The 23,276-nt window shown below is 44.8% G+C and overlaps 4 protein-coding genes across 8 annotated transcripts; all 4 read left to right on the top strand.

Moving 5' to 3' along the window:
* Positions 1-4,459: 4,459 nt before the first annotated feature.
* LOC1268683 (uncharacterized) lies at positions 4,460-7,680 on the top strand. 3 transcript variants are annotated; one of them, XM_307249.5, is made up of 7 exons: positions 4,460-4,897; positions 5,001-5,190; positions 5,367-5,469; positions 5,793-6,026; positions 6,114-6,363; positions 6,441-6,950; positions 7,025-7,680. In XM_307249.5, the coding sequence occupies exons 2-7, from the start codon at positions 5,018-5,020 to the stop codon at positions 7,543-7,545; spliced, it is 1,791 nt and encodes a 596-aa protein (XP_307249.4). In that variant the 5' UTR covers positions 4,460-4,897; positions 5,001-5,017; the 3' UTR covers positions 7,546-7,680. The 3 variants fall into 3 exon arrangements, with proteins under 3 accessions (XP_307249.4, XP_061514503.1, XP_061514501.1); XM_061658517.1 differs by having other exon boundaries at positions 4,542-4,787; positions 4,959-5,190; XM_061658519.1 differs by lacking the exon at positions 5,001-5,190 and having other exon boundaries at positions 4,540-4,897.
* A 2,874-nt stretch (positions 7,681-10,554) lies between these two features.
* On the top strand, positions 10,555-12,709 carry LOC1279335 (integrator complex subunit 11). The gene is made up of 2 exons (XM_319042.5): positions 10,555-12,281; positions 12,353-12,709. Exons 1-2 carry the CDS (start codon positions 10,747-10,749, stop codon positions 12,642-12,644), a joined length of 1,827 nt encoding a protein of 608 aa, XP_319042.4. The 5' UTR covers positions 10,555-10,746; the 3' UTR covers positions 12,645-12,709.
* A 63-nt stretch (positions 12,710-12,772) lies between these two features.
* LOC1279334 (nucleoside hydrolase) lies at positions 12,773-14,288 on the top strand. The gene is made up of 3 exons (XM_319041.5): positions 12,773-13,162; positions 13,228-13,589; positions 13,660-14,288. The coding sequence occupies exons 1-3, from the start codon at positions 13,093-13,095 to the stop codon at positions 14,242-14,244; spliced, it is 1,017 nt and encodes a 338-aa protein (XP_319041.5). The 5' UTR covers positions 12,773-13,092; the 3' UTR covers positions 14,245-14,288.
* Positions 14,289-14,895: 607 nt separating this feature from the next.
* LOC1279333 (importin subunit beta) lies at positions 14,896-22,802 on the top strand. Of its 3 annotated transcripts, XM_061658030.1 has the most exons (5): positions 14,925-15,446; positions 16,432-16,673; positions 16,752-19,105; positions 19,373-19,653; positions 20,376-22,802. In XM_061658030.1, exons 1-4 carry the CDS (start codon positions 15,404-15,406, stop codon positions 19,377-19,379), a joined length of 2,646 nt encoding a protein of 881 aa, XP_061514014.1. In that variant the 5' UTR covers positions 14,925-15,403; the 3' UTR covers positions 19,380-19,653; positions 20,376-22,802. The 3 variants fall into 3 exon arrangements, with proteins under 3 accessions (XP_061514015.1, XP_061514014.1, XP_061514013.1); XM_061658031.1 differs by lacking the exon at positions 19,373-19,653 and having other exon boundaries at positions 14,896-15,446; XM_061658029.1 differs by lacking the exon at positions 19,373-19,653 and having other exon boundaries at positions 20,388-22,802.
* The last annotated feature ends 474 nt before the right edge of the window (positions 22,803-23,276 follow it).

Below are 23,276 nucleotides of genomic sequence, written 5' to 3'. Positions count from 1 at the left end.
GAGTTTGCTGCGGGCAGTTTAGGTTTGTAATATGGGTTTCGCCGGCTGCACGAAAATGATACACTAATTTATGTATCTTCGATATGCCGTATAAAGCATCCTCTTCATAGCGTACATTGCATGCGTGGTTCGATCGCATAGCCTAAGGCTTTTTGGGCTCTCCTTTTTAATATCTTATGATTGTTATGTAAATTACAACATTGCCCGAGACGGTTGTTCTTTCGTACAATGTCCATTGTTTGGTTGCAACTTCGTTTGGTATCCGTTTCAGTGGGTTCTGTTTTTTTGTTTATGTCAGTATAAGGACAAATTAGAACACTAATGCGACTGTTTCGAACTTCGGATTTTTTTTTTTTTACAAATTTCTATCAATTTTTTGTATTTTAAAAATCTACACATATGCAATGAATTCTTGATTTACTCTTTTACCATAAATAAGGAAAAGAAAAAGAATGAATATTTATGATAATAATATTATATTCCTTCGCTGCTCTCAATACATCTGTAGTACTTGCTTGTACTTACTAGAAGCTCTACTTAAAAACACGTCTCAATTGAATTCTCAAACCAATGATACTTCATTCTCAAAACATATTTCCTTAGATATCATGTCAGGAGTCAGACAATTTCAGCTTCATTCTGCACCAATGCAATGGTTTCGCATGCTACAATGAGTCTGTAAAGTCTCGTAGTAGAATAGCAATGAAAATTCTAGTCTAAACTTTCTTATTCCTCCTCTCTCCTCTTCAGCTTACCCCTACTTTCTGCAATCTGTTAGCACAAGCTATCCCCCGTCATCTTTCTCTCTCTCTCTCTCTCTCTCTCTCTCTCTCTCTCTCTCTCTCTCTCTCTCTCTCCCTTCCCTGCCCCCATTCAACTGCGGAATTGGGAAGACAGCAACTTCGGTTGAAATCTTAATTAAAGGGTTCCGACATGGAGCGCTGCCGGCCAATACGCAGGACATAATACATGTACATGTACCTTTGTGTGAGTGAGCGTTCGCCTGAGTAGAGGAGAGGGAGAATTATTATGGTTTCGGTCGGAACAATGTTCTTTGTAATTATGCTCGATTCTGACGGGATGGTCAGAAGCCGCAGGCGACCCGGCACGCTGGACAACCCCGGGTGAAGAACAGCGGCTCCCGCGGAAGTCGGAGTTCCTCGATGCAGCTTACATGGCGAAGCAAAGAGAGTTCGTGAGGCACCGAACAGAGGGAAACACATTTTCAATCGGATATCAGCAGGAACCTCTGTCTTCTGGCTTTCTTTATTATTTCCATTTAGATGGGCTTACTTCACAAATTCCATGAGGTATCGTAAAGACTCATACTACATACACGGTGAGTTAGTAAATGAAAAGAACTAACTTAAAACCATCCTCAAATTCATTTCCGAGGCGTTAACAGCCGTATCCGAAAAAAAACACGGGAGCACATGGTGGTCGACTTCCGTTCGTTCTAGTTTGGCCGCTCTCCGTTTTGCCTGTTTTGTCATATCCATGTTCAACTTTACCCCTCCCGCACATACCGCATACGATACGAAGTGAATGAGTCTCGAGTGGTTTTTGAAGTTTGCCGTCACATATGGAGCGATTTGTCGGTTTGGGACAGCGTAAAAGCTGCACTGAGTTATTGAGATGAACTTCAAAGGGTTCCGCCGTTTTGGCAGACACAGGACAGGACACAGCACTGCACAGCGACAATTGATATAACATTATGATGAATTGTACAATGGAATATCCAATGATATCGACCAGCAAACATACATATTAAATGAATTTTTTGGAACCATGAATGAGTTTATCTAATTATTAGTAAAAAAAATAAACAGTTCGTTGAGAGCCACATTAGAATTTGTTGCTGAAAAATAAATGAAACATACAGAGGGCTAGCGATTACCGCAGCTGCACAATCGGCCAGAAAACACACGCAGCTTATACGTACACAACTAACGTGCATCATTCGATTCTCACCTACCATACAAGCCGCCCGTTCACGTTCCCGCACCGCACATATGTCACGCGAAACCAAAGTCAGGGCCTGCAGAGCATCGAACCGTCTGACCGCTGGCTATAGTAAGCGGTCGAACATACGGCTATAGTAGCGGTTCGGGTTTCGCGGTTCCGTCCTTTGAAGTTTTCCGCCATCGAAACACGTTTGCAAACGGTCGTGCCGGCACGATGTAGAACGTTGCTATTATGCTGGTCGGGCTTTTTACCCCGGTGAGCCCACATTGCCATGTCCACCGGACTAGATGTGTCCGTGACCGTAGGCCGGTTCGGTTTTTAATAGCTAGGGTTTTTTCTTTAACGCCCAAGAAATGGAAGAAAAAAAACAGTATTTGCCATCGTGAATATTGGTTGTGGCAGATACTTTTTTAATATTATTTAATTCATCCTTTTACACCAGACGCAGTATATAAGATATTATTTTAAAACTACGGTAAAGATTGCATTGGATAAGTATAGTAAGTAAGTAAAGATTGCAATGTTTCTGCCGCTATTGAAAATTTAAAATATTAAAGTTTTAGTGCAACCGATGAACGACTCCCTGACAAAGGCATTAAATTTATAAATTATATCTCAAAGAACTCGCAACTAACTAGCAAGTAACTAATTAACTATGTTTCTTTTGACAGTTTATCTTGCACTATGTAAGTATTTTGGCAATAAAATATTGTGATTTTAATTCAAAAATTAATGAGTAGGCACACACGTCAATACAAAATGCAAGGATTATGCGCAGATCTTTTTAAAGTAGTTCTCTAATTCTTCCGGTGACAAGGCTTACCGGATCAATCATGTCATCCTTATTGTCCGGGACTATCTAGACTTCATTACTTTTACTAAATAAACATATTACAATAACCCACCTCGCTCAAACCCCGTTTGAACCGTGAGGACCTTCCCACACCATCTACCATCACTAAGTACTGACCATCATGCCATGGGTAATCAATAATCTCTGATAGACAAACCCATTAGTGGTAAAGGTAAGTCCATAATACATTGTTGTTATTAGTGATGGGTGGGTCGACCCGAACCTAACGGGTCGGAGCCATCCGTAAGTCATCCGTAAGCCATCCGAACCTACCTTGACCCGACCCGACTCGAACTAACGGCACCAACGGGTCGGAGTCGTTTATGCATACTCGAACCTACTAAACATTCGGGACGACTCGAACTCGTAGCACCCGCGGGTCGGATTTGATTCCGACTGCGACCTAGCACACCCGCTGCACCCACGGGTCAAAATCAGAAGAAGAAGAAGAAGAGAAAACATACACAGGCAGTCAACATTAGTGATGTGCTCTCCGGAGCGCACCCACGACTCCGATCCGACTCCGACTATTATTAGTCAGATTCCAGATTCCAACATTCCAGCAAAATGGAACCACTAGATCCGCCCGGAGTCGGAGTCGCCCGGAGTTGACTGGAGCCGCCCGGAGTCGTTCGGAGTCGGAGTCGTTCGGAGTCGTTTGGAGTCGTTCGAAGTCGTTTGGAGTCGTTCGGAGTCGTTTGGAATCGGAGTCGTCCGGAGTAGTCCAGAGTCGTCCGAAGTCGTTCGGAGTCGTTTGGAGTCGTTTAGAGTCGGAGTCGTCCAGAGTCGTCGTATATAGGAACGACTCCAAACGACTCCGAACGACTCCGAACGACTCCGAACGACTCAGGACGACTCCGACACTGAACGAGTCCGAACGACTTCACGCGATTCCGGGCGATTCCGGACGATTACGGACGATTCCGAACGACTCAGGATAATACAGGGCGGACCTAGCTTCCGGAGTCGATTCCGAATTTATCGGAGTCGGATCGGAGTCGACTCCGGATTTTTGCTAACTTTACCCATCACTAGTCCGGGGTCCCATTGTACAGTCGTCAACTCGAACCACTCAATAAAATGCCCGTCATGGGTTCAAGCCTAGAATGGACCGTCCCCCCGTAGCAAGGATTGACTATCAGGCTGCGTGGTAATGAATTAAGTCTTGAAAGCCTGTAAAGGCCGGCATGTCCGCGTAGGACGTTACGCCAAATAGATAGATACCCATCACTAGTCAACATACAAGGACTTGCCTGCGGTCGAGGACGGTCCGTATGGTTAGAATATGTAGAGAAACGCGTTAACTAAGAAACACGTTAACCAATCCACGCTACCTTTTGCCAATTTTGTATTTTCCCAATCGATATCTGAAGCCGGTCAAAAAGCAAACTGTATCAGTGTACAATCGGCTTCTTATCACTTCAACGGCAATATGCATTCACGTGTTTCAAACACGACCCAACATGACTCATCCGAAAAAGCGGCAAACAGGCACAACAATTGCTGCTACCTTCGGACACCTGTGCGTACGAAGCCAGTGCATTTTTCTATTTACCCAGAAGCCCAGTCTTACTTACAGCCACCCACGCCGACATGCGGACACGGACGTGGTGATCGGTGTTAGAAACAGCTCTCTAGTGTGCGTTATCACACCGCACCGTACGTGTGTTTGTTTCTTCAAACCACAGCACCGTTTGTGGGCCTCTAGCGGGTACACGCATCGTATGGACCCCATAGCTTATCTTATCAACAGCAGGTAGAACATCGACGGTACCACAGTCCTACACGATAACAGTGGCTTCAATGGAGGACAAAAATTCGATCAACGACATTAGCAACCAGTGCGTTTCTGTTCCTCCGCTCCGGAAGACGGAAGGTTTGCTACGTTGGCTTGGTGGAAGCTGCTGTGCACGCGTGCTAATGCTGTGAGAAAAATGTGACAAGTGGCAAAACCGGTGCAATGTAACGTGTAAGATCACCGATCTACACCCGAACCGATTAACTAAGTGACAGCTCATCAATCGATTTCGACAACAATCGAACGCTGAAACGAAACAATACACTCGGAAAATACTTCCGGTTTGTGCTCGCTCTCTCTCTCTCCCTTTCTCTCGTTCTCTTGCTCTTTGGCATTATACAGTCATCTGTTTGCTCTCTTCACCTGTTTTTACCGCGTGACTAGCTGAAGTGTATATCATAATGAGGGAAAAAGGTTACGACTCGAATACTTTTCGTACAGTGGTATGCGTTATACTGCTTACGACAAAGCTTTCCGCAGTAGTGTTAGCTAGCGGCAGTGAAGGTGGTAGTAAATTCTGTCCAAAAATATGTAGCTGTGATGTGATTGAAGATCTAAAACGGGCAGACTGTAGGTATGTGCGAACTGAAAATATATCCCTTTGTATCTGAGCCTAAGTTTTGGTTGACTCAACGCTGTTAGTCAGTGAGCGTTGTCTTATCTTCGAGCAACGATTGAGCAATGGCAACCGCTCGCTTTCTCCCTCACTCATGCATTTTATTCTTTCTATTTCCTTCGTCTCTTGTATAGCAATGAAAAGCTTATCAACACCTACACCGACGTACCGTACGATGTGGAAATTCTTGATCTTAGCATCAACATCATATCAACGATCGAAAATGAAAACTTCATGGTAAATAATTTTACACAAAAAAAAACTCTATGGCACAGTCAGCATTTTACAAACATGAAAATTTCACTTGGTTTTTGCCTTTTATGTCAGAAATTAAAATTAGACAGAAATCCTTGATCGTAACTAATTTAATTATAGAAATTTGTTCATAGTCCTTACGAACATATTTTTGTAGAAAAAAAAATCGAATTCTTCAGATTATAATCAACTTTAGATACATTTATTAATTGAGTAAGATATCTCAAAACATATCAGCCATTTTTTAGCTAGTACCAGCATATTTCCCTTTCATTCCCATTTTGATGTATTTTCCAATATTACAGCACTACGATAATTTGGTTAAACTGTTCCTATCGGAAAATTCAATTCAAACGATTTCACTCGACGCTTTTGCAAATCAACAACGACTTACTACACTCGACTTGTCCTACAATCGGCTGGAGCACCTAAACGAGCACCTGTTTGAGCGAAATCTGCAGCTAGTGGATTTAAATCTTTCCGGCAATAATTTTATGATGTTGCCAAACACACCATTCCTGAAAAGCTACTCCATAATGGTTCGTTAGAAGATGGTATCCATCGGTTCTGTCTTCTCAATTGAATACTAACGCCCCCCCCACCTCCCTTTTCGGATATACTTTCAGTTTCTCCATCTCGCCAGCTGCCGTATACCGCACGTGTTCGATACCATGTTCATCGATCTGCCGAATTTAAAGTCCTTGGATCTAGCGAAGAACATCATGAACAGCCTATCTACCGTGCCTTTCGCACATCTGCGCAAATTGAACTCACTCAACTTGATGGATAACCGGTGGGATTGCAAAACAGAAGACGTGCGTAGCACGGTACGATGGATGAAAACGAGAGTGCCAACGTTAATCGTGGATAGTTGTCGTAAGTAAATATTGACAAGTTTTTTTTTTTACTTATATATTGGCAATCATTTAACACTGTACCTTTTTTACTCTCAGTACTCTCAGACCTCAGCTATAAGGGCGATCGATTTGAGCGAATTATGGAAGATCCTGCACTGCAGGAAAAAAAGAATTCCCGCCAAGACGTCGCGATTGAGCACGTTTGGGGCACATCAAAACCATCGCTATCTAAAGACGGCGGAGAGCTTCACTGGCCGCTCTTCATGAATCGCAGCTGCTCTTACACTGAGCTGGACGATGATCTATCGAAAGAATCTTGCGTACAGTTTGCCGAATGTCAAAAAAAGTACAGCGAGCTGTACCACGCGCACAAACAGCTACTATCGCGTAAGAAGGCGCAATGTGGTGGATACTTTCGAATCGGTGTATTCATTGGTGGTGCCTTAGTAGGATTACTAGTGGGTTCGTTCACGACGTACACTGTAAGCTGGGCAGTGCGAAGCTGTCGCAATCGATCGGCACGCAAACGGACACACCAAATCCCCGATCATAAACGCCTGCAGCGGGAGCTAACACGAGAAATTCGTGGTCGAAATCAGTTCGAACGTAATGTCTGATCAAGAATGTACTGTAGGTCCCAGAATCAGTTGCTGATAATCGTTTAATTTGCTCTCTTTTAGACACCCGTTTGAACGAATCGCCAGTTTTCGCGCGCAATGACCGCTTTCCAGCCAGCTCGGCACCACTGCAGGATGAAATCTATCGCAATCATGAGCACACACGTCAATTTTTAGTCAACCTTTTCTCCAAACGGCAGCACCGGTACGTGCGGAGCAACTCTCAGCTTGCAAACATTAACAACCGATATATCCCGCCAACACAAACCCGCGACGAGCCGCGGGAAGCGGTCAATGTGGTGCAGCGCGTTGCTTCCGATGCAGAACCTTTGTGGGAACAGTACAACTCCCACAACCAATCAGAACAAGAACAAATGCTATCGAATGATCCTGAAGCTTCCTTTGGGCTGAGTGGCGATCAGCAACCAACCTGGATTAGTATCCGGCCAAACGGTAATGGTACGCTAACACGAAGCCCACGGTTACGCCATGATGTGCCAACAACGGATGAAAGTCCACCACCGCCATATGTAGAATGTACGTTAGAAACAGAACCAAATGCAGAGAGAGTGAGTATGTACTAGAGATAGCTTTAATTTGCGATATTACGAATGAAATGGTTTTTATATTATTTAAAAGAGAGATTATCTAAGTAAAGCTAATGTTAGACTAATGTTAAGCAAATGACGAAATTGAATAAAAATGTAATAAAATTAATTTTTGTATGGTAATAGCTGGCATCGCGAAAGAAATGGTTTAAAATTAACAGTCGTTAAAAATTCATCAGAGTCGTTAAAAATTGCTAGAATTTGGCATCGCGAACGCATTGAGTTCATTTATTAATTTTAACGACTGGTCCTATGCCGCCGTTAAACAAACGACTGTCAAGAACGTATGCGATACAAATTAAAAGTCTTTTAATTATACTGTTCGATTGTTTCCCCGTGTTTGCTTATATGCAATATCCAGCAGTCGTTAACAGTTTTGACGATCGTTTATTTTAACAGGAATGAACATCAAATGACTCGGTCAAACCAAAATGAACTTCAAACGACTGTTAAAATGTGTTAATTTATTCGCGATGCCGGCTATTGTTGCTTAAAAGATTCTAGATGCGTAAAAAATAATATATCAACGAAAACCGAAAGACTATTGAATGTTTTACGGCATTGAATGGGCTACCGGAAGCCATACAGCAGCATACATTCAATATGGTAGTTGCCCTTGTCATGCATGAAAACTGTCCTCACATTTGAATTTGCAACTAGAAAAAAAAAGCCTAAAAGCTTGGGTACCCAAGCGCGGGTACCCAGATTAAGCTTTGAACGACTGATCAATCACTTGAACTTGACTGAAAATCAAGTATCCATAGAAAAAAAACGAAAGCTTCTTAGCTTCACCGGTTTGCAAAATAGATGGCGTTTTATAGCTCATCAATGTATTGTTGTCCTTTTCTTGCAATGTGTTTCGCCTACCTTCGTCTAATCATGGCCTAGTTTGAAGGATATACAGGCGGTCCCCGAGATACTCGGTACCTCTTATACGCGGATTCGGAGATACGCGGTTTTCTAAATTTGACAGTTCTTTGAGCAAATTGTACTGATTCGACAAATCCATTGTAAAATACCAAATAATTTTTGTTTTCATCGGATGTTAAAAAGGTTTAAAACTGTTTTATTCAGTCAAAATCATATCAAATAATTAATTAAGGGCCTAAAACCACCCCCTACTTACAAAATTACACGCAAATTTAGTGATATTTGGGCTGGAAATCACGAGATTTGACTTACGCGGAAATTCGGGATACGCGGTATTTTGCGGTCGTTTTCGGTCCCCATTAACCGTGTATCTCGGGGACCGCCTGTATCTCAAGTGGCACAAATCCACTAAACGACCATTAAACGGGTTCTAAACGGCTCAAGCTATCAACCTAAAAGGAATCTAGAAAAACTTCGTTTAGCAGACGGCAAACGACTGATTCATTCTAAAAATAACAAAAAAACTGGTGGGAAATCTATTGGTGGAATAGCCACACAGTGGGGCTTTCCTCGCTTTGAGAGCTTTTTTCCTTCTCTCAGCACTGTTGTTTAGTTTTGCATTGAAGTTATGCTTCGCTAGAACTAGAACGACGATATGATTGTTTAAATACTAAACCCTAATGTGAATCACCAGAACAGAAGCATGTGGGAATACAATACCCAAGTGCCACAAATCCACTAAACGACCACTAAACGGCTTCTAAACGACTCAAGCACTCTACCTAAACGGAATATAGAAAGACTTCGTTTAGCAGACGGCAAACGACTCATGCATTCTAAAAATAGCAAAAAAGCTGGTGGCGCCATCTGTTTGTGGGATACCCAACCAGTTGAGCTTCCTCGCTTAGAGGAGAGCTTTCTCATTTCCTCTGTACTGTTGTATGGTTTCGCATTGAAGTTATGCATCGCTAGAACTAGAACGGCGATACGATTATTTAAATACTAAACTCCAATGGAAATTACCAGCACTGAAGCAAGTGAGATTTGAGTAATGGTCGTTGGTGTTGATACCCACGTATCTGACCACACGACCATTCATATAGATTTTTGCTCGGAAAGTTAGAAGGCTATATAGGTCATGATGAGATGAAACTTGTCGAAACACATTGCAAGAAAAGGATAGCAATATAATAATCAGTTTTAATACGCCATCTATTGATCAAACCAATGAAGTTGTAGCACCGACAAACCGACGTGACACTGGCGTTACAAAAGTGTCCCACAAGAAAGTACTTTCATTTACCAGTGAGGCGATCACTTCTGTCAAAGTAAGCTCTGTTCACTGCTGCTTCGATGTAAACAACTTTTCTAAATACAAATTGCGAAGGAAGTGTGAGGCAAGATTTTGTGAGAATTATTGGACAAAACACCCAGGAAAATCATTTTATAAGTTTCCAAATCAATACAAAAGATGTGAGAAGAACATAAAACAATACGCATTTGAATTTGCGAAGAAAAACAAAACCGGGATTTAGCAGTTTCTTCTTTGTGTCAGTGTAGTAAGCGAATCGTTATAGAGATGGCGCTAGTGTTTAACGTATTTTCATTTGAAATAAGGAGACAACTTTTGAAGCTCTTTTTGTTCGAAGTGTCACGTCGGTTTGTCGGTGGTTGTAGAGCTTTCATTTTTTTTTATATGGATATTCAATTTTCCAGTCGTTTAAGCTTAATCTGTGGCGCTTTGGTTATATAACTGTGCCCGCGGAAACGTGTATAACAATCCAGCCATTGAAATTAAATGTCATTCGAACGCGCTACCGCGGAAACGCTGAGATGCTCATGCTGGATATCTCGGCGGAACTGTTATACGCGTTTAAATGCGCGTCGTGTATTTTCGGCCTTATACGCGTTTCCGCATCCGTGGATCTGTTCATACCACGGACCACATATTGGAGACCACTAGTTTAACCTACCAAAGTGATATTTTTAGCAACTGTGCTACTATGGCATAATCCAGCCAACGTAGCACAGTTCCTACCGAACAAAACATATTGCTAGAACGCCGCCTCAGTACAATTGCTGCTTGGGTAGGCGCGCAACCCCAGCTGTCAGCCACATGATTTGACGTTTCACAGAATATCGTGTTTTTTTATTTGCTACGAGCGGCAAACGTAAATAATTATTTTACTTTGCTGAGTTTTTGCGGAAAGAAACCTAACCAGAGAACTGTAGTTTGTAAAACGATTAGAGAAGTAACAGTGTACAAAACCTTGCACCCGCTGGAGTGAATCGATTCGTCCCGCAGCAATGCCGGACATAAAAATAACACCGCTTGGCGCGGGCCAGGACGTCGGCCGAAGCTGTATTTTGCTATCGATGGCAGGCAAAAACATAATGCTCGACTGTGGCATGCACATGGGATACAATGATGAGCGCCGGTTCCCCGACTTCAGCTTCATTATACCGGAAGGACCGATAACCAACCACATCGACTGCGTGATCATATCGCACTTCCATCTGGATCATTGTGGCGCTTTGCCGTACATGACGGAAATGGTCGGTTACACCGGTCCAATCTACATGACACATCCCACCAAGGCAATTGCACCGATCCTGCTGGAAGATATGCGCAAAGTGGCCGTGGAGCGCAAGGGTGAAAGCAACTTCTTCACGCCACAGATGATAAAGGATTGCATGAAGAAGGTGATCGCGGTGACGCTGCATCAGAGCGTTATGGTCGATAGCGAGCTGGAGATAAAAGCATACTACGCCGGTCATGTATTGGGGGCTGCCATGTTCTGGATTCGCGTGGGCTCACAGTCGGTGGTGTATACTGGCGATTACAATATGACGCCGGATCGGCACCTTGGCGCGGCCTGGATCGATAAATGTAAACCGGACCTGCTCATCACCGAAAGTACGTACGCCACCACGATCCGTGACTCGAAACGATGCCGCGAGCGAGACTTTCTCAAAAAAGTGCACGAATGTGTGGCCAAAGGCGGAAAGGTTCTGATACCGGTGTTTGCCCTTGGACGTGCGCAAGAACTTTGCATACTGCTGGAAACGTACTGGGAGCGAATGAATCTGAAGTATCCCGTGTACTTTGCGGTGGGGTTGACGGAGAAGGCGAACAACTACTATAAGATGTTCATTACCTGGACGAATCAGAAAATTCGCAAAACGTTCGTGCAGCGCAATATGTTCGATTTCAAGCACATCAAACCGTTCGACAAAGGCTACATTGATAATCCCGGCGCGATGGTGGTGTTCGCTACGCCGGGCATGCTGCACGCCGGGCTGTCGCTGCAGATTTTCAAAAAGTGGGCACCGAACGAAAACAACATGGTCATCATGCCGGGCTACTGCGTGCAGGGTACGGTCGGGCACAAGATTCTTGGCGGCGCGAAGAAGGTGGAGTTCGAGAACCGACAGGTGGTGGATGTGAAGATGTCCGTCGAATACATGAGCTTCAGCGCTCACGCCGACGCCAAGGGTATTATGCAGCTGATACAGTTTTGCGAACCGCGCAACGTGATGCTCGTGCACGGCGAGGCGGTCAAGATGGAGTTTCTGAAGGAGAAAATTAGAGAGGAATTTAAAATTGAATGCTACACGCCGGCCAACGGGGAGACGTGCACCATCAGTACACCGATCAAAATACCGGTCGAGACGTCACTGTCGATCCTGAAGGATGAGGTGAAAAAGTACAATGCCCAGCCACCGGATCCGAAGCGGCGGCGCATCATACACGGTATTCTCGTGATGAAGGATAATAAAATTTCTCTCATGAGCATCGACGAGATTTTCAACGAGGCCGGCATCGATCGGCATGTGATAAGGTAAGGAAGACTTTGTTCTGCCAATGTGTGCCAATTTACTATCATAGTCTATCAAACGATCTCTTCCGTAGGTTCATCTCAAAGATAAAACTGGACGATCCAGGGCCGCCGATGCGCACAATCGAGAAGCTGTATAACATGCTCAACGAACGTCTTTCCGGCTGGACGGTGACGATGAATGATAACAACTCCATCAACGTGGAGTCTGTTAATATAAAAATCGAAACGGAAGAGCAACCCGCCGCCATCGGATCGGTTGGCCAGCCGAGTGTGCCCGGTATGCACAAGATTTGCAATGTGAGCTGGGTTAACCAAGATGAGGATTTGGGTAGTTACATTCTTGGATTGCTGCAAAGCCTGTGAGCTATACGAATCAGTATGTCCGCCAGCGAACCGAAATAAAGGAAATAAAAAGGCCTTTAACCATACCAGAGGATTCATTGGTACAATCAAAAACAATTAACCCTACACATAAACGTCTGTAGCACTTTCACACGCGATAACGCGATTTCCAGACGCTTGGTAGTTACGAATTATCTGTTTTTTTCTTCTGACATGTGATAATGATAATACACGTGCAACGAGCGTGCTGTAAATGAAAAGGGTCCCCTCTCCGACCGTCAATTGATTTCGCGTGGTGGGGGGGCTCTTAACTGTTGCTCGCCATTGCGTAAACAAACATGCAATTCGCTTTTACGATTCTAGTCGGTCTGACAACGGTCAGACAGGCACGATAGTGCTGCAAAATTTTGTGCAATCATCTACAATCAGCTCTTGTTAACGGCGGAAGGAACTTACGGCGTGTGAAAAAATGGATATCTTTGATTTTGTCAAGGTTCTTTCACTGCTATGCGCATTAGTGGCTAATGTAAACAGTGCAGGTAAGTGCAGTGGATGGTGCAGTGGTTTGGTTTTGTTTACGAATCCTCTCGTTTATCGTTTGAAGATCGCACCAAGGTGGTGATAAGCACGGATGCAGGTGCAGATGATGCATGGGCGTTGTATTATCTGCTGGAAGCTAAACAAGAAGTGGAAGTACTCGCTATTTGCTGCACGAAGGGCAACACCAATGTTACAAATGTGGCCACAAACGTGCTGCGAGTGCTCGATGCCCTACAGCGTACGGATATTCCGGTATACATTGGTTCGAATGAGCGGATACTGCTTCCCGAGCCATCGGTAAACCCGGACGAGATGTACTTTGGCGCCGATGGCTTTTCAGATGTCGTCTTCGAACGGGAACCGACACGCGCTCCTTTACAGGAGCGACAACACGCACTGCAAGAGCTATACACGCTGATAGACCAGGTTAAGGGTTAAGAGCATAAAATGGAGCGAAAGAGACTTATAACAATGTTTATGCTTCTTACAATTGCAGCATCCAAACGAAGTGATATTTGTTAACCTTGGTCCGCTGACGGATCTTGCATTGCTGTTGAAAGTTTATCCTGCTACACGCAAGCTCTTGAAGGCCATCTACCTGATGGGGGGAAATCGTCACGGCATCGGTAACACGCAGAGTGCAGCTGAATTTAACTTCTACAACGATCCCGAATCGGCTAGCATCACGTTTAATGCCTACCAAGGTCCGATCGTTGTTATACCATGGGAAACGGCTTTGCGCCCTAACCTTGTTACCAGCTTCGAGTGGCGGATGGACGTGCTGGGGAATAGCAACAAAACAATCGTCGACATTTTGAACCAGGTCGAACGTGTAGCGCTAGAAAAGCTGCCGGAAAAGGATCGCATTTGGATGCCTTGCGATTTGCTGGTTTCGATGCTGCTGGTACACCCTCACCTGCTCGTGGAAAGTAAACGGTACAGCGGAGACGTTGAGTTGAATGGCCGGCTAACCCGCGGCCAATTGGTGCTTGATCACATGAACGAAGGCAGTGGTAATGTGACGATCGTGGATAACTTGGATGAGGCGAAGGTGAAACAATATTTGTTGAATTTACGTTAAAGTGTAGTTCGTTAGAATTGATATAAAATACAAATTGAAACAGGCTTCGTTATTCCCGTTCATTTTCTGTTGGTATATTTAATGCACAACCCTGAAATTTCGTTAAGTTTGCTCAACATCAATGACACACTTTGCTCGGAAAATCAGTTTTTTACACATTTGATTTATTGCGTCACTTGCTGAACGACAAGACACGGGTGAGTTTCAAATTATACTGCTTAAAATATGCTACCAAACACGCAAGTAGTTAATTTATGATAGCAAATTTGTCGTTAATTCAAATTAAAAATTCATGCAATCAAATTAACGGTCAATGTTGACGTTTGACAACCGAAAGCATCAGGGCTGCTTGCATGTTTATGTAAGTGGCGGGATGTCCTTCAAACGCTCAAATGACCGATTATTAACTTTAAACAGAGTTTTAACTAGTTTGAAAGCAACAACATTTCCACTTAAACACATAGACATGCAGAAAACGATTGAATTACCTTCAGTTAAAGCGATATTATGAAGAAAAATGCATGAAACCAGAAATCGAGCACCATGCACGGTCGTGCACCCATGATTGAACGCTACCAGACAAACCGAGATGAAGTGATGTGCGTTGCCAGACAACTGTGACGTCATAAACCGGAATAACGACCAACCCAAGCGGGGCGACGGCTACGCTATGCGCGCCTGTCAATTTTTAGCGCTTCCCGTGAAAAGTTTGGCTCGAAGTGTGCGAGAAGGTGGAGATTGGAAAAAAGACGAAGCAATCAGTCAGCGATTATCTGACGTGAAAACGCTTTTCCGCATCGAAAAACGAAGAGCTTCTTTCCAGCTGTAGCTGTAAAATCTGTTGAACATTCTGTTGTTTCGTGGAACGAGTAAATATTACGCTGAAATCGGTAGTTCATTGTAGGCCTTCGTTGGACGAGTGACGGAATTCCCACGGCGTGTGTGTGTGCATCCCTTCGCATTTGTTCCGTCAGTGCGTGCCTACGTTTGTGTGTTTGTGCGAGGTGCGCGTGAGTCGCCCCCGTGCTAGAAGTGAAAAAGAGGCACCCAAGTGAGCAAGCCAAGCTCCTCCATAAACCATCATCATCCTTGTTTTATTTGCGGCAACCAGTAGCCGTTTGTTTTTTGGTGTAAACCGTCTACAGCACCCGCTTCACCCATGATGCATATAGTGCAAATCCTCGAGAAGACCGTCTCGCCAGGTAAGTTGTGCGAATCGTCGAATTCACCGGGAGGGGAAAGGTGTGCGTGTGTGCCAAGATTGTACAGTTGCCCGAAGCCTTGGATCGCCCAGGAGAAGAAGGGGGTCAGCGTCCGCGACGGGATAAAGGACGACGGGACGGCGATCTATGGGAAAGCCTCTAGCGTTACTGGAGAGGATTGTTCTAGAAAAAAAAAGAAAGACAACAGCTACACAGGAATCCTTCCGTTCCCTGTGTTCCGTCGGAACCGTTGGAAAATGGCATTATTTCCGTTTCATTGAATGTTCGGCACACACAGTTGCCTTGAATTTACTCATTCTCTTCCCCGCTTTTGCCGACCTTCTTGTTGCTGCGGGTCGATCGGCGATTGAGCCATTGCGCGGGGGCTACTTTTCGCCTCAGCCGCCTTCCTTTCGGTTGATCTCTGTGTGTGTATATGCGCGCGCGTGTGTGTGTACATCTTGTACGTATGTAACTTTGTGTGCAATCTCGCGTGTTCTGCTTTGTGTGTGTGCGTATGTGCATGCATGCGCGTATGTGCGACTGGGCCGTTTTGTGCTCCGCCTGGTGGCAGCAAAAGGAAACTTTTGTAAGAGAGAAAGAGCAAAAGCAGCGGCAGTGAGAGAAAAAATGACAGCGATAGAGAGCGTACGGGGCGCCAACATAACCTGCAAAATGTGGACCGCGAGTGTGATGAAATGCAATGGCGTTCCCTTTCCTTTCGCGAGGGGCACTTAAATGTCTCTTGCGCCATCGGTGTGTGTGGGCAAAGCAACAGTCGATCTCGCTAAACATAACTATGCATGTTGGTGATGAATGATGGTTCACATGGGACACAGCATGCGAGCTGACCGAGGGAGTTTGCGGCAGTGGTAGAATTCCCGACCATTAGAATGAATCTCACATTTCTGGTCTGCCTGTCTGCTTTGGCAAACAATGGCAAGTTTCCACGAATAAACGGTTTATGCCCTTTCTGTCTCCACAGATCAGGATGAGTTGCTTGCGGCGAAAAACTTCCTGGAACAGGCGGCCTCTACCAACTTGGCAGACTTTCTGCGGGCGCTGTCCGATGTGCTGGTGTACCCAGGCAACTCGACGGTCGCCCGTATGGCGGCCGGTTTGCAGCTAAAGAACCACCTGACGAGCAAAGATCAAACGATCAAGCAACAGTATCAAGACCGCTGGCGAGCATTTCCCGAGGATGTCAAAGAGTATATTCGAAAAAATGTAAGTCGGTGCTACTGAATGAATGTGTGATTTATGTTGCGCATACAATGATATGATGTCTCCCTTTCCCGCCTATAGATTCTCGGAACACTCGGTACGGAAGAATCGCGCCCTTCGTCAGCTGCTCAGTGCGTTGCGTACGTTGCCGTGGCAGATCTGCCCGTTCACCAGTGGCCCGACCTGATGCAAAAGCTCGTGGACAATGTGGTGAACGAAAAATCGACGGAAGCGCTGCGTGAATCGACCTTGGAAGCGATCGGATACATTTGCCAGGACATCAACTCGGAAATTCTGGAACACCAGTCAAACCAGATCCTTACCGCCATCATACACGGTATGCGCAAGTCGGAACCCTCCAACCACGTCCGGTTGGCGGCAACGAATGCGCTCCACAATTCGCTTGAATTCACAAAGGCCAACTTTGAGGAGACGGCGGAGCGGAACTATATCATGGAGGTGGTGTGTGAGGCGACGCAATCGACCGATACGCAGATCTGTGTGGCTGCGCTTCAGTGTCTGGTGCGCATTCTGACCCTCTACTATCAGCACATGGAGGCGTACATGGCGCAGGCCCTCTTCCCGATCACGCTCGAGGCGATGAAGTCGGAGAACGAACAGATCGCGTTGCAGGGCATCGAGTTCTGGTCGAACGTCAGCGACGAGGAGATTGATCTAGCGATCGAGGCCCAGGAGGCGTCCGAGACGGGTCGTTTGCCGAACCGCGTCTCGAAGTACTATGCCCGTGGTGCCCTGCAGTATCTGGTGCCCGTGCTGATGGAGAAACTGACCCATCAGGAGGAGTTCGACGACGAGGACGACTGGAATCCGGCTAAATCGGCAGGCGTGTGCTTAATGCTGCTCGCCACGTGCTGCGGCGAAGAGATCGTGCCGCACGTATTGCCGTTCGTGAACGCGAACATCAAATCGACAAACTGGCGCTTCCGGGATGCGGCCGTGATGGTGTTCGGTTCGATACTGAGCGCTCTCGAGACGGATCGATTGAAACCGATGCTCGAACAGGCAATGCCGACGCTAATTGAGCTGATGTACGATGAGAGTGTCATCGTGCGCGACACGTGCGCCTGGACATTCGGACGCATCTGTGAGGTCATCCCGGAGGTGGCGATCAAGGAGGTGTATCTGGAGCCGCTGCTGAAGGCGCTTCTCAACGGTCTGAAGGCGGAACCGCGCGTAGCCACCAATGTTTGCTGGGCGTTCACCGGTCTGTCCGATGCTGCCTACGAGGCTGTCAACATCGAGGATGATCCGCCACAGACGTACTGTCTGTCGAAGTACTTCGATTTCATCATCACGAGCCTGCTGGAAGCAACCGACCGACCGGATGGTGGTCAGGGCAATCTGCGCTCCTCCGCTTACGAAGCGCTGATGGAGATGGTGAAAAACTCGCCGCAAGATTGCTACGTTTCGGTGCAGCGCACGACCATGGTGATTCTGGAGCGCATCAATCACGTGCTGCAGATGGAATCGCACATTTCCTCGCACAGTGATCGGCATCAATTCAACGACTTGCAGTCGCTGCTGTGCGCCTCGCTCCAGTCAGTGCTGCGCAAGGTAGACGCCAAGGATGCACCGCAAATTTCGGACGCCATCATGGTCGCACTGCTGACGATGTTCAGTTCCAGCTCGGGCAAAGTGTGCGGCGTCCAAGAGGATGCGTTGATGGCCGTCTCGACGCTGGTGGACCTGCTCGGTGAAGAGTTCATCAAGTATATGGATGCGTTCAAGGAATATCTGTACATGGGCCTCAAGAGCCACCAGGAGTATCAGGTGTGCTGTACGGCAGTTGGCCTGGCCGGAGACATTTGCCGAGGCTTAAAGAGTAAGATCCTGCCCTACTGTGACGACATCATGACGCTCTTGCTGCAGAACCTAAGCAACCCGAACCTTCACCGCAGTGTCAAGCCGCAAATCTTAACCGTTTTCGGTGACATGGCGCTTGGCATTGGACCAGACTTCAAGAAGTATCTGAACGTTGTGCTGCCGATGCTTGCCGCAGCCACCCAGGTACAGATCGATCAACACGACTACGACATGATTGATTATTTGAACGAGCTGCGCGAAAGCGTGCTGGAAGCGTACACTGGCATTGTGCAGGGTCTGAAGGGCTCGGACAAGCAGCCATTGGAAGACGTTAACGCACTCCTGCCACACGTTCCGTTCATCGTCAGCTATATCGTCTCGATCGCGAAAGACTCGGAGCTTTCGGACGGCAACATTGCGATTGCGGCCGGACTCATCGGTGATATGTGTGGTGCGTTCGGGCCCATGATGTTGCAGTTTGTTGAAGATCCGAGCATTACCGAGTTGTTGAACGATGGCAAAAACTCACGCACAAACCGCACGAAAACACTTGCCGGCTGGGCCATGCGGGAGATCAAGAGGGTGAAGAATTTGCCGGTGAACTCGAGTTGGTAAGTGATGCAACGTTGGCCAATGTTAACCACACGATCCACGATCGTCGAAGGCAACCAAAGCATGAACATTACGTATTTAACGTCCTTTTTTCCTATACAACATACGCGTATTAAACATCATAAAGAATTGGATATTTTATGATAATTTTTCTGGTTACTAGAGCGACTTAAAATTACGAAAGCAGTCATTAATTCGTATATAAGCTGGAAGTGTTGTATTTTACGTTAATATGCAATCATTCTTTCAAACACTATTTTCCGCAGGAAATAGTGATATCAAAGTTCCCGAACGTTATGTGGTGCCATTTTTTTGCGGGTATGAACGGACAACCCGCTCTCCCTCTCTTCGTTGTATATGCGAAACCATGGGAAGGAGAGAAGCGTTTATCCTGAGTAGTGTTTGAATGTTATATTTTTAATGCATAATATGTATCGATCCAACTCTGTTGTTTGATACTCTGACGTCATCGTCACCGGCATCGATCACATACAAACGCAAGTCTTCTCGATGCTGGCTAAACCGATCAGTAGAAAATGTCTTCAAGGTGAGGATTCATTGTCCTATATTATGTTGCTGGCCGCTCGGAAAGGGATTCTTGTTCGCTTCTGTCCCTGTTTTTGTTTTCAATGAAATCGTTATTATCGCTTTGTTTACCATGCGCGCATATTCTATTTTATTTTTATTTGTTTCTTACTTTGTGTCGTCCAGCATAATACAACATTCAGCTTCATTGTTTTCTGTTACATTGTTTGTATCCTAAACATTCTTCGTGTGTTATACTAACTTGAATACTACAATTGTTTGTGTTTTTACTAAATTGTTTTCCAAATATTGCTAATTTGTTGCCCCTTCCTGTATATCCTTTTGAGATATTCGTCGGGCGGGACACATTTGTGGATGTTATTTGATTGACTAGTTTCATGAGTCTAGGTTTCATTAATTATCACCATGTACTACAAAATGTAACTTTCTACGAAGTATTTGATCATACGCTATAGATATATATATGAGTCCACCATAATACTAAGGCAAATTTAGTTCTTCTTCATACAGTCCACTCAGTCGTAGCTTATGAAATGTGCCAGATATAGGACTACAACTCACAACTCACTTTAGCTCATCACACAATAGCTCCGCACATGACCGTTTGTGAACATAATCGCTACGTGTTGGGGGTACTGTAATTTTCCTGCTTTATTGCCTCGGCCGTAGTTCGTGTAGCCAACCCCAAGCCATCCGTAAATTGATTCTCGTCGCTCATTGCAGATTCGGACTCAGCATTAATGGTAACACAATTAGCTACGCCAACAGTAGCGGGGCTACACCAACCACCACCGTTCCTGCAACATAAATTGTACTCGCTCTCAACCTGTATAGATACTTTTACTACAATCGTCACACCCAGCACCAAGCGGCGCTACATTGTTGCTTTTTTTTTGCGACTGCAGATGAAGCCAACACAAAATTAGCGTTACGTAGAGAAAATTTTACTGCTCACCTTGGACACACATCGGTTATAGTAGCAACATCTCAGATGCAATCGCAGATCTAGACGCCCAAAGGAGACGCGCCTTCCATCACAAAACAACCATCCGACGGAAAGGGGAACACAACACCATGCAATTTCCAAAATCCATAGTAACGCTGGGAAAATTAGCTGAAATACATACTTCGCGCAGACATGACGTGTGCAAATTCTGCTGGACAGGGCAAAGCACAGTTATCGAAGTGTGACCGATGCCACTACCGTCCATCTGGTTCATGGTTATGCAAATTCAACAGCATCTATTCATCGGATTCTTCAACCTCCTCTCCCAACATCTAAAATCGAACACCAGCTGCTCACAAGCACATCGAACGTCCTCAAGTAAGTCCCCTATTCTTGAATGAAATAGAAACAATTTCTAGATGTATGTCTCTCAGTGCAGGAATTCTATCGATTAAATTAAATTATCTTTAAAAGAGCTTATACGATTAAGAGATGAAGCACACACAACCGCTCTACACATATACATTAACACACTAGTTTGAACACATTTTTGTTATCGCGTTTGTTCTGATGTATTGTTATTTTTTTACCATTAATGAACACACATAAACAATTCCAAAACCGAATCCCGTTAAATACCTGTTCTAATTGCCTTCTTGATTCCCATGATCTATCCCAGCGGAACTAAGCTTTCGTAGTTTTGCTGTAATTTGCTAGGTGTGGGTAGTGTTCATGGCTTACGTTCATGATCACAAGCCAAGCACACACATACAGATTCGAATTACCATCTGCCGCTTGTGATCAATCGGATGCAGGTGGGCATCGAACGATTGCGATTGTAAGAGTAAAAATCGTGATTATTAAAACACAACACCCTCCTTGACAGCTAGTAGTAGTAAACCACATTTGGTTAGGAACTTCAGAAAAAGAAAACAGAAAGTTAGTTCGCACCTGCTGCACCTAAGTAGATAAATAGATGAGCAATAGAGCAATAATGGGATGTAGGTTACACTTTCACAATTATATTTATGTGCAGCTGAAATCAGAAACGGAACCAGAAAGTTTACGAATCGATAACGAGATCCATGCATCATCCATTCAAATATTACTGAGGGTGGTATACACATAGAGGCTCTTGAAATCTGTAGGATGTTGCACTATCGCTCTAGGTTGGGATAGGTAGCTGGTCTTAATACAGGCGTATAGCGAGTCAATACTACACAATACAACGTGTGTGCCATAGTGAAAGAAAGCATCATTAAACAGAGGAAAGAAACAACAGGGACTGAAGCGAATAGGAGTAGTAGTGTAGCGATAACAACAGAAGGCAAGAAAAACACAAACTTTCACCGTGGGCACACGTCGTTTAGTTTGCTTTAAGCTAAGTTTTCTTTTTCTTGTTTTTATTTTCTCATCCTTATGCATCCTCTCCTTAATCAAACAATCTGACCGAGTGAAGTTCCGCGCAGTTGGTTTTTGTAAAAACAGTTGGAAAATGGGACACATTGCATATCCTTAGAACCGCTCCTCCTCCCTTCCATACACCTGTGACACAGGACGTGAAACTGTTTGTCATACAAAATTTAGAAACTTTTATGCTCAAAAAGCGTGGAACGCTCCCGTTCTCGTTTGCGCTGACTACATATTTCTGCGTTTATCGGATTGATTTTACACCATAAATTCTTTTTTCCCCGTTTTCCTCTCCATCTGTTCTATGGTTATAATTTTGCCCTTTCCATTCCATTCTGTACTGTGCGGAATAATTACGATGATGAATCTTTGATCCCACACTATATCCGGAGTTTGCGAAGCAGATTGCCAAGCGACATAATAGTTACTACACAACAGTATAGGGAATGAGTAAACCAATTATCAGATACCATTACACTCGTAGTATGTAGCTCAAGAAAAGACAAAAAAAACAAAAAAAGTACGGTAAAGTCATGCGAATTTAGTAATGGTGTGGTTGGTGTGTGTGCGCGATCTATGCTGTATGTGGAATAGATAGGTGCTGAGTGTGTGTATGCGTATGATGGTGTATGTGCTGAGTGTGCATGATGAAAAAAATTAATGAAAAAATGAGGATGTAAATGGAGAAAGTAGCGTGCGAGAACGAGAGGCCGAGATACAGAGAAAGAAAGAAAGAAAAAAATAGAGAGAGAGAGAGAGAGAGAGAGAGAGAGAGAGAGAGAGAGAGAGAGAGAGAGAGAGAAAGAGAAAGAGAAAGAAAGAGAGAAAGCGAAAGAGTATGTATGATTGCGTTAAAAGAACATGTGAAACCGAATGATCGAGGCAGTGTGCGTGTTGTTGTTTGCGCGTTGTGCGAAGGAATACACGGATTGCGTTTATATGAGATGATACTATGTATGCACTATTTCCTCGAGCGTTTTGTGAGCGTGGACAGCGTGTGGATGAACGCGATCGCGGTGGAAATGGTTGAGTGTGGATGGACGAGCATAAGGGTTGATAAAAAAAAGTATGTTATTCGTGCTTCTCATCTCCGAGGGTAAACGGATTGGGTGGTATTTTGCCTATTACTAATAGGAATCTAAATCCACGCGATAAACAACGGGATGAATGTTGGAAATATGATACTAAAGAGGATAACAAAAAACTGCGCGAGGGGGGTGTGTAAAATCGATGGGGTGGTATTTAAAGGTATGTGTAAGATTAGGTGT

Source organism: Anopheles gambiae, chromosome 3 (genome assembly GCF_943734735.2).
Source record: "Anopheles gambiae chromosome 3, idAnoGambNW_F1_1, whole genome shotgun sequence".
In the NCBI taxonomy this organism is placed as follows: domain Eukaryota; kingdom Metazoa; phylum Arthropoda; class Insecta; order Diptera; family Culicidae; genus Anopheles; species Anopheles gambiae.
This window is presented reverse-complemented; position numbering and strand designations above follow the sequence as displayed.

Excerpts from the sequence above, each read along its gene's own strand:
- LOC1268683 (XM_307249.5), top strand. The coding sequence starts at position 5,018 with ATGAGGGAAAAAGGTTACGACTCGAATACTTTTCGTACAGTGGTATGC. Across the intron at positions 5,191-5,366 it reads CTAAAACGGGCAGACTGTAG|CAATGAAAAGCTTATCAACA; the intron begins GTATGTGCGAAC and ends TCTCTTGTATAG. Across the intron at positions 6,027-6,113 it reads TGAAAAGCTACTCCATAATG|TTTCTCCATCTCGCCAGCTG; the intron begins GTTCGTTAGAAG and ends ATATACTTTCAG.
- LOC1279335 (XM_319042.5), top strand. The coding sequence starts at position 10,747 with ATGCCGGACATAAAAATAACACCGCTTGGCGCGGGCCAGGACGTCGGC. Across the intron at positions 12,282-12,352 it reads ATCGATCGGCATGTGATAAG|GTTCATCTCAAAGATAAAAC; the intron begins GTAAGGAAGACT and ends TCTCTTCCGTAG.
- LOC1279334 (XM_319041.5), top strand. The coding sequence starts at position 13,093 with ATGGATATCTTTGATTTTGTCAAGGTTCTTTCACTGCTATGCGCATTA. Across the intron at positions 13,163-13,227 it reads GGCTAATGTAAACAGTGCAG|ATCGCACCAAGGTGGTGATA; the intron begins GTAAGTGCAGTG and ends TATCGTTTGAAG. Across the intron at positions 13,590-13,659 it reads TATACACGCTGATAGACCAG|CATCCAAACGAAGTGATATT; the intron begins GTTAAGGGTTAA and ends TTACAATTGCAG.
- LOC1279333 (XM_061658029.1), top strand. The coding sequence starts at position 15,404 with ATGATGCATATAGTGCAAATCCTCGAGAAGACCGTCTCGCCAG. Across the intron at positions 15,447-16,431 it reads CGAGAAGACCGTCTCGCCAG|ATCAGGATGAGTTGCTTGCG; the intron begins GTAAGTTGTGCG and ends CTGTCTCCACAG. Across the intron at positions 19,106-20,387 it reads TTGCCGGTGAACTCGAGTTG|CATTAATGGTAACACAATTA; the intron begins GTAAGTGATGCA and ends ATTCGGACTCAG.